This window comes from Patella vulgata, chromosome 7 (assembly GCF_932274485.2).
Source record: "Patella vulgata chromosome 7, xgPatVulg1.2, whole genome shotgun sequence".
NCBI classification, from domain to species: Eukaryota; Metazoa; Mollusca; class Gastropoda; family Patellidae; genus Patella; species Patella vulgata.
Window position 1 is genome coordinate 50,292,598 of NC_065885.2, and position 12,732 is coordinate 50,305,329.

Below are 12,732 nucleotides of genomic sequence, written 5' to 3' on the forward strand. Positions count from 1 at the left end.
TAAATCAATCATAAGACAAAATCGCAGAAAAGAAGATATCTTTTGTAATAACTTGTCTGATTGTTATAGTATTTACCCCATAGCAGTAACTATAGTTGGTTTTAAATGCATTCTACAGCCCAAAAATTTGTAAGGTAGGTGATACTTGATAGAAATCTGGTTTAAGGCACCAACCGAACTAATCAAAAGGAAATTTTGCCTGGTCAGTCGCACAGGGGACTACTTTTAAATTCCATCTGTCAATGATTCTTTTACATGCATTCCAACAGGACTAGACATAGTTCCTTGCGAGGCCCTCCCTTCTGCCTCATTGATGGATGAAACCACGCCTAAAAATCCTGAGGAACTTTCTTGGTCAACACCTGAAGATAAACCTGAGAACTTCTGGTAGGCGAACCTTCTGCTTACCCACTGAGCCACTACAGCTCCCCAATACTTGATTCAACAATCCCATGAATGAAGATTTCTAGCTAATGCATCTCTACCAAAAGGAAGGTAATTTGACTCACACCTCCACAGGATTAAATATCGTGTTAAAATAAGACTCATAAACAATTTACATTTATATTATTTATTACTCATGAAAAAAACAATTTTGTTCATATTGGCTGACAGTTTTGTTCATAAGCATATTTCAAATGAGTCGGTCATCTTATACACAGTATATGTCAACAAAGGTTTTTTTGATGTAGACATAAGCAGTAAAGCAATGATGGATTAATGATTTATATGACTACTAGACCACAAGCAATATATGGTATATATTTGGACGGCAAATAATAAAACATAGATATATGACTAATTGACTGAAAAACGTCAAAGAGATTCTTGATTGAATGTTCTGAAACTTAATTCTCCCAATCCCTCAAATGGTGTCAGTCTAGACCAATGGTCCTCAACCTTTTTACGCCATCGGCACACCTTGGAAGACAAGAAAAGAATAGCGGCATACCTGGCTAAATACCGGTATCTATAAAAAAATATCTGAATATTGCAATTCAGAGACCGCAAACAACCATAGACAGACTAGTCATTGACCCATAGAATGACTCGAACTAAAAAAAGAAAAATGCAGCCATGAACTTACTTTATTGCAGTGTTTCAAATAGCATCAGTCAAATGGCTGGTTTCTTTAGTGAGAAACTCTCTTAGTGTGCCGTTCAAACTTTCATGGTACACTTAGAAAGATCTCCAGCACACCTGTGTGCCATGGCACACTGGTTGAGAATCACTGATCTAGACCAATTACCATAGCTTAAACCTGAGATTAAGTCCTGATTCTGCTGGCAAATTGTGACAGGACTCAATGCTGTGACAATTGATTTCAAACTGACAATAAAGAACCCTTTATGTTTATACCTTATCCATTACAGGATATGAGATTAATTTTCTAATATAATATAGAATACCCTAAACAATAATTTTACATGTATTGTCATGTATATAATATAAATGAGTATTTGATAATATACAATATTGTGATAGCAAAACATCATTGGCCGATGTTAAAATCTTGACTGTAGCTCTCAGCCAATAAAACTAATAAGACCCCTGATTCTGCAGTATATAGTAATGTCTGCTGTATGACTACTGTGAATCAGACATTATGCCACTTAGCTACTACTAGTATATAACAACACCACATTCTACATACCATCATCAAATCAGTGAATTCAATCGTTTTATAAAGACCGTACAGATGTGATCACATCACTTTTATAAATTAGAACAATATCACAATTTTGATATTTTGTGCAAGGGCCATCTAGAATGTGGGTATCCTGTACCAAATCCGGGATATTTTCATTTTCCAGTAAAAGTTATTATCTATATACTCAGAGAAAAATAAACAGGCAATAAGTTTCAAAATATAAAAAAATATAAGTTCATACAAAAACACATTAAAATCATACAAGTATTTTAATTTAGGATGAATGAATATTTGTTGATGAATTAACTGTTATATATACATGGTACATGCACAAATGTTACAAAAATACAAATCTGAAACATCAAATTCTAAAGATATCGTATAATTTTGATTGCTACAGGTATGATAATGCTCCATAAAATCCATCTTATTTTAAATAAAATTGTCATAAATTACTATTCAAATGGTATGCTTTTGTCTCATTATTCTAGGCATTATGATACCATTATGGCCTGTCACATGTACACATAGTACATCAAAAATAAATATGGATTCAAGTTTAGGTAGTGGGAAGCACGGAAGTTTAATAAAAATAAACATATCCATGAAATATCTTAATGGCAATTATAAAATGGATTCAATTAAATTAAACGAAGTTTAGAATTTGATCTGATTTCTTTTGCAATCACTTAGAATTAATGTCCTATAGCATCAATTCTTAGTATTCAAAAATAAAATCAGAATGGATTTTGAAACAGAACCAAAACAAATTAAACTCTTAGTTCATTAAATGTAAAATATGACTAGCATAAACACTTGAGTTAAATAAACAAATAATATAAATAACAAGGACCTTTTCATCAAATATAATTGGATTCCTTTCAGTTTGATTTCATTTTTTGTAAAGTATCAAAAATAGCACATACTACTGTATTAATAGATCACCTTTACACATTTATCAATTTAGATGAATAGAAAACGCCATCAGATCACAATATTAACTCTTCAAAATATATCCAAATTGTTGTCAAAATAAATCCTAAAAATCACTGATGATTTAACAATAAACAGGACCTCTTTAAATTAGACTAAAAATGTTAAGATTTCTTTCATCTGTCATACTATTTAGACAGTTGAGAGAGGGAGAGAAATCGGGTCAAACATCCACTTGACACAAACTAGGTCATTTCGGGATGAACATATGTTTCAATATTATTTTGATAGTTTGCATGCACGTAGGGGTCTTTAGCAGTGGGTGTGTGGGTGGGACCAGGGCCCTTATTCACGAAAACTTAAACTAAGTTACAACCGAAATTTTAAGAAATACTGCCACTTCATTGGATATATGCAAATTGATTTTACTGGTCAGCCAATCGAATTGCAGTATTTCTTAAGGGCCCAGAGGACCAGATAAAATACACAAGGTTGGACAGGCGACCCTTTTCCTTGTCACGTACAAAGGGGGAATCGAAACCATGCCACTTGACTCAATGACAGATCTTACCATGTAATGCGCACGCGTTAAACCATTTGGCCACCCACCCCCCTTTTTAAGATACCAGTAGATGAATGGTAGGTCTTACACAATTCATTTTTGATCACAGAACAGTTAATTAACTGATGTTGAATTGTACCCTAGTTATATCTGGATTTAACCAAATCAAAAGGGTCATTCTGTATTATTAAGCAAGTTTTAAAATGCCTGTACAAAAATCCTCAAATAACTTAATACTGAAACTTAATTCACTTTAGCTTAAGAAAACAAGATAGCAGTTGGTCAACAGTGTATGATTATGCAAATAATATCTAAACAATGCCTTTGCGAACAGGGAGAAATCTGTCAGAGGGATCTGCAATAAAATATTTATCCCAAATTTCTGAATGTTGTGATGTTCGTCCCCATGGTTTAAAACGTCCATTCCAATGAAGAAGTTTAGCACTTCGTAAAAACTGTGTAGTGTAACTGGTTCCTGGTGTCCAGCCTGAAAATAAATTTATCTGATAAATGATTTTATATGAAAACAAATCCGAAAGTGATGACAGGAAATAATCTATTTTCTATACGTTTTGTACAATAGTTGGTATGCAGGGGTATGTTCAGCAATTTAAAAAGGGAGGGGTTCTGACAGAAGACAAAGCCAAATTTGGCTTGAGATGTGGGGAAGACAAAAAATATGTTCTGTGCAAGCAGAATGCAGTTCGGACTCTGTATCACTCTGGACATGCGCATGGTAGAGTTTAGGCTGGACAGTGAAATTAACAAAAAAAATTATTTTGATTCCGACAATTTTTCATATTAACCTAACAACTGTTAATGTGTGAGTAAGGTCTCAGTTATATAAAATTAATCTCTCCTCTGCTGTTGAATTATCTACTGAAAATCAAAGTGAAAGGGAGAGAAATGGAGTTTAACATCCACTCGACACTAACCACATCATTTCAGGATTAACGCGTGTGTGTGTGTGTGGGGGGGGGGGGGGGGGTGTACAGTGAGGACAGACAATGTGCATAGATAACAGTACACCCATTACCCCACTAGGTACCCCAAAAATAAAACTAATGCTATGCAAAATTTATTTTTAAGTCAACCCCATTCCTGAGATCTCGTCACAACAATCAGTGTGGTTTTTAAATGCTAAAAGATCTATATTTATTTATTTATATCTTCTAAACAAAGGGATTATTCAAAAGTTGAAAAATATAAGTTACATAATTACCTAAATATCTGACATGCCACATAGCAGGAATTTTGGAAAATTTCTTGTAGAATACAAGCATCATAGGAGGTTGTGATCCTCCACCACCTCGTTCATTACCATATACTTCTTCTCTATAACATAAATATAAAACATAATCATACAGCACAGAGGTTGGCTTATCTAAATGATTTTAACGTCCACTGGACACAAACTAGGTCACTTCAGGACCAACATATCATTAATTTGCTTGCACGTAAGGGTCTTTAGCAGTGGGAGGAAACTGGAGGACCCAGAGAAAACTCATGAGGATGGACAGGTGCACACGCTAAACCATTTCACTCTGTGTGAGTAGTACTCACTGAGTACAAGTACTGATAAGTGTGAAGACATAAAAAAGTACAATGAAATATCTTACTTTGTGTTAAGTTGCATCCAATATTCTAACTGTTGTGTAATATTGTGTAGTCTCCATTCCGTTATATTAGTTAGAAATAAACCTGTATTAAATGCACATTCTTGTGGATCGATCTTCATTAACTGGACATGTTTACTTTTAACATCTATATAATCAGCATATATATTCTACAATATTCAAAATATTAAATAAATATGTATTATATAGTATTCAATATATCAATTAAATCTATATAATCAGATATTTTACAATATCAATAAATATTTAATAAATCAATCTAATTTATTCAATTCAATGAAGAATACACAAGGTTTTATATAATCTAAATTCATAATCATTTCGTTTTCAGTTGCAAAAACTAACTGTTAAATTTAATTTGTCAATCTTTGAGTATGAATTGCATTTGAAGAGATAGATAGATGGGGTTTAATGTTCACTCAACACAAACTAGGTCATATTGGGACTAACACATTGTATAATTATTATTATACCATTCATGGAAATTCCCAAAAGTATGAGAAAAGGCTGTGAAATGGGATTCAAAATTCAAAACTGAATAAAATTGTTTTAATTCAATTCAAAAGTGTCAATTTTACCTTCATATAAGTGAGTCGTTTAGCAGTACCAGTACAATCTTCAGAGAAGGCGGCAAGATGGCCGGGATTTACTTTGGTTTGATATAATTCAGATATGTCACCTAGAAAAAAAACAAAACAATTTCAAACACAAAGTCTTCAAATCAAAAGGATGTTAAACCCCATTTTATTTCATTTCTTTTTATTTCATTTCGATTTAAACAAACAACATTTAATCCATCTATAAAATAATATAAACAAATTATTATAAGCATTACCTTGTACTATGCAATCATCATCAATAAATATTATTTTACCATTTAAATTCGGGAATAACTTAGGTAAGTAATATCTGGCATAATTTAACTATAATATATAGAAAAAGACACATCTTGGCATAAAATATTTAAAAGATAGCCACACAAAGCGTGGAATACGCCCACACAGCAGCTTTGACTCAACTGCCGCTGATCCGAAAGCAACACTTAGATGTTGAGCAAATTTGAAGAAATCTAATCTCTAGGGTTCATCCTCTGATGACAAGAGAGCTTCCAACTAAATTTGAAAAAAACAAATCTGTTAAAACCTATAGCCTCAATCACGTTCACAAGGTTCTTGATATCTAAAGAAAGGAAGGCTGCAAATTATGAATATCGACAGGCATTAATGTTTTAAGCCAAATATAAAAAAATGATCCATCAAATACTAAAGCCTTTATTGCATTCACAAGGTTTTTCAGAAAAATGGCATAACTCTTAACAGAAGGTCGCAGAATGCTGAATATCGATAGGGTTCATCCGCCTTCACAGCAAATTTGAAAAAAATCTGCCAGGAACCCTAGTCTCTATTGTGTTCACAGGCCAATAGTTGACGGACCGACAGACATGGTGATGAAATAATACACCCACACTGGAATCTGGGCATATAAAAAACAACACAAAATATATAACAGTACATGAATGGAACTAAAGAAAAGAGATACATGTATTGCCTATAATTTTGAAAAGGAGCTAGGGAGAAATAGTATTTATAGTAAGTTACTCTATAGGATTAAATTCTTTATATTTAATCAATTTTTATATTCAATTCTCATTTTAGTGTCCAAATAAATATTAGCAATAATCGGCATTATTACATTGGCTTTTTTTATTAAGACAAGGTTGCATATTAACCTTACTACAGCCAAGCAAAATAAAATCTAAGACTCTATCATAACAATGGTATTATAATGTCATAATATTCTCTGTTGAATTGTTATAGCAATTTACTTTTTACTTCAAGTTCTTGATAATAAAACAGCCACTTCAGTCTCGTGAACAACGTTTAGTTTATAATTTCCAAGAGAAGAGCCATTAAGTATCTTTTCTTTTAAAAAATTCATTATTTGTTCCCCAAGAAATTAAAAAGAAAATTTTAATAGGTGTTCCCAAAGAACAAACAATTCAAACTGGAGTTATATATCCTCTTTTACGGTTTAAAAATCTTTAATACATCAGTTATGTTGCTATCAGATCCATGGAATTTTAACAGCATGATTGCCATGTAAAATAATTTTATCTTAAATAAGCAGGTTAAAAATGGTAGGTATCTTCAAAAGAACCAGATATGCATTTGGGAATCTCCAGATTCTCCATCATGCAAGATTATAGGATAGTCTTTCTACATTTCACAAATCAAATATATATAACTTACTGGACGACCCAATTCCTTTCTGCTACCTCTAACGTTAATTTTTCCCTCCACCCAATTCGCTGGAAATTTCTTTATTTCATAATTAATTGTACTGAGTTTGGACTTTTGTATCCATATCCTGAAAAATGCATGATACATGATATCTTTATTTCAAATAACTAAAAGTAGAGTTAATTACTGGTAGCAAAATATTTATATATTCCAAATCTAGAAGTTATTGTTTAATGTGCCAATAGTTGAAATCAGAACTAAGAAAACAGACATGTTGGTAGAGATCAATGAATGGTAATATCAAAAAAGGTCAAACCTAAAGCTAATTTTTGTGTATAGTTTACTAAATTATTAATGGATGGAATATTTGATCTATACGATCAAACAGTACCGGTGTACAGTCTATAAAACGTTTATGTTCCACATCCTGATTACAGAAACCATGTATCTTTTCTTCAGTTACTATACAAGCCCATAATTAGAACAAATTTATTACCATGGCCATGGAGCAATAGCAGATGTGTCAGACCTCAAGCAGTGTCAAATGAGGGAAGTTTTGTGCCACACATACTAGGGTGCCCCATGCTTTCTGTAATGTTTCATGGAAAATAGTCTTTATTATCCAGCCTGAAAATCAGCCGCAGAATAGTCAGAAGACTACTTTAGCACGACTAATTTGAAATCAAGGGCACATATTTTTCACTCAAAAATGCCCGGATGTAATGGCTGCCTACCATTTCAGTCTATTTTTTATTGATGTTTAAATGGTTATAACTTGTTAAAATACAAAATGACCGACTATTTAGCAACAATAAGAGTGAGAAACTAAATTAAGGCTTGTTATATATATAAATATTGTGGTATAATTGTCGATATATTTGGAGATATTCATTTATGGTGGGGTATCCTTCCATACAGGTATAGAGAGGATTTCGAAAACACACCAAATTAATAAGAAGGATTTTAGGAATACTACATGTATATATACTTTTATATAACATTTATTACATTCCCACAAAATATACCACTACTCACCCTAGTTGATCCATACTTGTTTCATCAGTTACTAAATGAAACATCAGATCTGATTTAGTATTAGATACAATACTGTTGATTAAAGCTATCATACCACCTATAGTATGTTCATCAGATGTAATACAAATATGTATAACTTCCTTTGATTCATTCAACTTGGCAGCAACATGTCGAAACTTGATATTACCATGATAATGATCTGAAAAATACACACAATGATCAACTATACAATAAAAGGAATGAATGTATAATAGTAAGTGCAAGAGGACCGCAATACCGCACCATGCATAACTTGGTTTTTCAACCTGACCAACTATGCCATTCTGATTAAAAAGTAGAGAGAACTTCATAAATCTCATTTTGGAAGACTTAAACCTCCAAACATTCAAACTAGTGAATTAGAGTATATGAATAGGGAAATTACGCATAAATTAGGCTATAGTTAGTAGTTATCACTTTCTTTATTGATGGAGTATTTAAGATGTAAATAAAGTACAATAATTAAAGATCAAGTACCGTTTATTTGTTTATAAGTTATGTTATAGTATTACCTGACTCTAATGATAATTTATTTGTCAATTTAGATTTAACAAGATCAGGTAATACATTTGGGAACCAGAGATAACATAAAGTTCCAATCCATAGTACCACTAGTACTAGAGCAACTGAAAAAAAAATCAAAAATATAAGAACATATTTAGATTCTCCTTAAACAGGGAGCCACAGTAGTACAAGGCTCACTAATCACTAGGTCCTAGAATTTTCGAGCCCGGTTTCCCATGGGCTGTCAACTCAGTGGTGTAGGACAGAGGGCCAGACAAGAAACAGTGTCTAGTTATTCAGATGGAACAAAATCCCCCCCAAAAAACTGGCCCTGAGGTCCTGCATGTTTACTTGTTTGCATACACGTAAAAGAATCCTTGACAGTTGGAAATGATGAAGAGTGGGCGGTAGGGCCTATGGTTAGAACCATGGACCTTATATTATAAGGTCCTGCACCACTGACAAAGGGAAACAACATCAGGATTTTCCAGTCCTTCACATTTAAGGGGAGCTTTTGCTCCTGCTCCTCTCGACGCACGTCAGCTTTCCTTCCAAGGAGTCATTAAAGACTCCAGCAAATTAGCTAAATCGCTCTCCTAAATATTGAGATTAATAAACTACTTTCAGTTTTTGTTTACTTTTAAACTACCGTACATATCATATATTCAAGGTATTAGGAGCTTTTTATAGCTCCCGCACAATTTTATAAACATGAAGTACTGATTTTCCGATGAGGTTTCTCCTTGTCAGTGGTGCAGGATGGAAGGCCTGACAAGGACAGCTGTCTAGTCATTCGGATGAGATGAAAAAACCAAGGTCCTGTGTAGCTTATAATATACATACATGTACATTGGCATGCACATAAAAGATCCCTTGGCAGTTGAATTTCAATAGAAGAGTAAGCCATAGTGACTATGCCTGGGCAAAAATTTCCTCATAGGACACTGCATGGCGTATGTCCGTCTTCATTAGCCCAGTATAGGAGTAGGACGTTAAACCCCATTTCATTTCATTTCCATTTAAGAACATACACAATAAAAATAACTAGGCCTATGGCGGCCTATGGCCTATAAGAACTGAGTTACTACTACTAGCAATGCAGGGTAAACACATATATAGGCCTCTTCCTCAATGTATCTTTTGTGCAATATAGCGTTTTTCATAGTGTCGATATTACCTTTCTTTATTGTACCAAATGCCATAACAAAAACTGCTACAAAGCTTCTGCAAATAAAGAAAAATAATCTGAGACAATTTCTGACACGTAGCCTAGTCGTAAACAACAACCAACTGCAAAATCGGAAAGCTCTAACTGAAGTTAGGAAACCTATTCGTCGCATCCACTGACATTTATTATGTTTCTAATTATTAAAAGGCTGGGGCTATTTGCCACATGTGGTAAGACAATCCGGAGACTATTTGCCACATGTGGCAAGTCTCCGTACCGCAATTATCAACCGTTTTCAATGAAACTTACAGATAACGATAACATTAATAATATCTCAGCGTGGGTAAAATTTCGACCACTTCCGGTTAGCGGTTTCGAAAATATCAGGTTACGACACATTTCATGTGGCACGGCTACAGACCATAATTATCAACCGATTTCAATGAAACTTGCAGATAATAATTACTTTAATAATATCCCAGAGAAGCCAAAATTTCGGCCACTTCTCGGAAACCGGTAACCGGAAGTGGCCAAAATTTTGGCTACTCTGAGATATTATTAATGTTGTCATATTCTGTAAGTTTCATGGAAATCGGTTAATAATTGTGGTCTGTAGCCGTGCCACATGAAATGTGTGGTAACCTCATATCTCCGAAACCGCTACCCGGAAGTGGCCGAAATTTTGGCTACTCTGAGATATTATTAATGTTGTCATATTCTGTAAGTTTCATGGAAATCGGTAGATAATTGTGGTCTGTAGCCGTGCCACATGAAATGTGTGGTAACCTGATATCTCGAAAACCGCTAACCGGAAGTTGCCGAAACTTTGCCTACTCTGAGATATTATTAAAGTCATTATAATCTGCAAGTTTCATTGAAATCGGTTGATAATTGTGGTCTGTAGCCGTGCCACATGAAATGTGTGGTAACCTGATATCTCGGAAACCGCTAACCGGAAGTGGTCGAAATTTTGCCTACTCTGAGATATTATTAATGTTATCATATTCTGTAAGTTTCATGGAAATCGGTTGATAATTGTGATCTGTAGCCGTGCCACATGATATGTGTGATAACCTGATATCTCCGAGACCGCTAACCGGAAGTGGTCGAAATTTTGCCTACTCTGAGATATTATTAATGTTACCATATGTAAGTTTCATGGAAATCGGTTGATAATTTTGGTCTGTAGCCGTGTGGTAACCTGATATCTCCGAAACTGCTAACCGGAAGTGGTCGAAATTTTGCCTACTCTGAGATATTATTAATGTTACCATATGTAAGTTTCATGGAAATCGGTTGATAATTTTGGTCTGTAGCCGTGCCACATGAAATGAGTGGTAACCTGATATCTCGGAAACCGCTAACCGGAAGTGGCCGAAATTTTGGCTGCTCTGAGATATTATTAATGTTGTCACATTCTGTAAGTTTCATTGAAATCGGTTGATAATTGTGGTCTGTAGCCGTGCCACATGAAATGTGTGATAACCTGATATCTCCGAGACCGCTAACCGGAAGTGGTCGAAATTTTGCCCACGGTGGCTAGTTGGTTAAGACGCTGGCTCGGTAGCCTGGAGGTCGGGTGTTCGATTCCTGCATTGGCCGAGAAAGTACATCCAGATTTTCCGACGTGGTTTCCCCTTGTCAGTGGTGCAGAACAGAGGGCCTGACAAGGACAGCTGTCTAGTCCTTCAGATGAGACGAAAAACCGAGGTCCCGTGTATATATTAGAATGCACGTAAAAGATCCCCTGGCAGTTGGAATTCGATATTCTGTAAGTTTCATGGAAATCGGTTGATAATTTTGGTCTGTAGCCGTGCCACATGAAATGAGTGGTAACCTGATATCTCGGAAACCGCTAACCGGAAGTGGCAGAAATTTTGGCTACTCTGAGATATTATTAATGTTGTCACATTCTGTAAGTTTCATTGAAATCGGTTGATAATTGTGGTCTGTAGCCGTGCCACATGGAATGTGTGATAACCTGATATCTCCGAGACCGCTAACCGGAAGTGGTCGAAATGTTGCCTACTCTGAGATATTATTAATGTTATCATATTCTGTAAATTTCATGGAAATCGGTTGATAATTGTGGTCTGTAGCCGTGCTACATGAAATGTGTGGTAACCTGGTATCTCGGAAACTGCTAACCGGAAGTGGCCGAAATTTTGGCTACTCTGAGATATTATTCAAGTCATTATAATCTGCTAGTGTCATTGAAATTGGTTGATAATTGTTGTCTGTAGCCGTGCCACATGAAATGTGTGGTAACCTGATATCTCGGAAACCGCTAACCGGAAGTGGCCGAAATTTTGTCTACTCTGAGATATTATTCAAGTCATTATAATCTGCAAGTTTCATTGAAATCGGTTGATAATTGTGGTCTGTAGCCGTGCCACATGAAATGTGTGGTAACCTGATATCTCCGCAACTGCTAACCGGAAGTGGCCGAAATTTTGTCTACTCTGAGATATTATTCAAGTCATTATAATCTGCAAGTTTCATTGAAATCGGTTGATAATTGTGGTCTGTAGCCGTGCCACATGAAATGTGTGGTAACCTGATATCTCCGCAACTGCTAACCGGAAGTGCTCGAAATTTTGCCTACTCTAAGATATTATTAATGTTATCATATTCTATAAGTTTCATGGAAATCGGTTGATAATTGTGGTCTGTAGCCGTGCCACATGAAATGTGTTGTAACCTGATATCTCCGATACTGCTAACCGGAAGTGGTCGAAATTTTGCCTACTCTGAGATATTATTAATGTTACCATATTCTGTAAGTTTCATGGAAATCGGTTGATAATTGTGGTCTGTAGCCGTGCCACATGAAATGTGTGGTAACCTGATATCTCGGAAACCGTTAACCGGAAGTGGCCGAAATTTTGGCTACTCTGAGATATTATTAATGTTGTCATATTCTGTAAGTTTTATTGAAATCGGTTGATAATTGTGGTCTGTAG

At 34.8% G+C, this 12,732-nt stretch overlaps 1 protein-coding gene across 1 annotated transcript; it reads right to left on the minus strand.

Annotated features, from left to right (window-relative positions):
- Window positions 1-555: 555 nt before the first annotated feature.
- LOC126826659 (glycosyltransferase 8 domain-containing protein 2) lies at window positions 556-9,913 on the minus strand. Its single transcript, XM_050555640.1, has 9 exons — window positions 9,779-9,913; window positions 8,610-8,723; window positions 8,059-8,257; window positions 7,033-7,150; window positions 5,619-5,706; window positions 5,362-5,462; window positions 4,766-4,932; window positions 4,369-4,481; window positions 556-3,633 (listed from the first exon to the last, which is right to left on the minus strand). Exons 1-9 carry the CDS (start codon window positions 9,801-9,803, stop codon window positions 3,458-3,460), a joined length of 1,101 nt encoding a protein of 366 aa, XP_050411597.1. The 5' UTR covers window positions 9,804-9,913; the 3' UTR covers window positions 556-3,457.
- Window positions 9,914-12,732: the final 2,819 nt, after the last annotated feature.

Excerpts from the sequence above, each read along its gene's own strand:
- LOC126826659 (XM_050555640.1), bottom strand. The coding sequence starts at position 9,803 with ATGGCATTTGGTACAATAAAGAAAG. Across the intron at positions 8,724-9,778 it reads ATTTGGTACAATAAAGAAAG|TTGCTCTAGTACTAGTGGTA; the intron begins GTAATATCGACA and ends TTTTTTTTTCAG. Across the intron at positions 5,707-7,032 it reads GAAAGGAATTGGGTCGTCCA|TTAAATTATGCCAGATATTA; the intron begins GTAAGTTATATA and ends TATATATTATAG.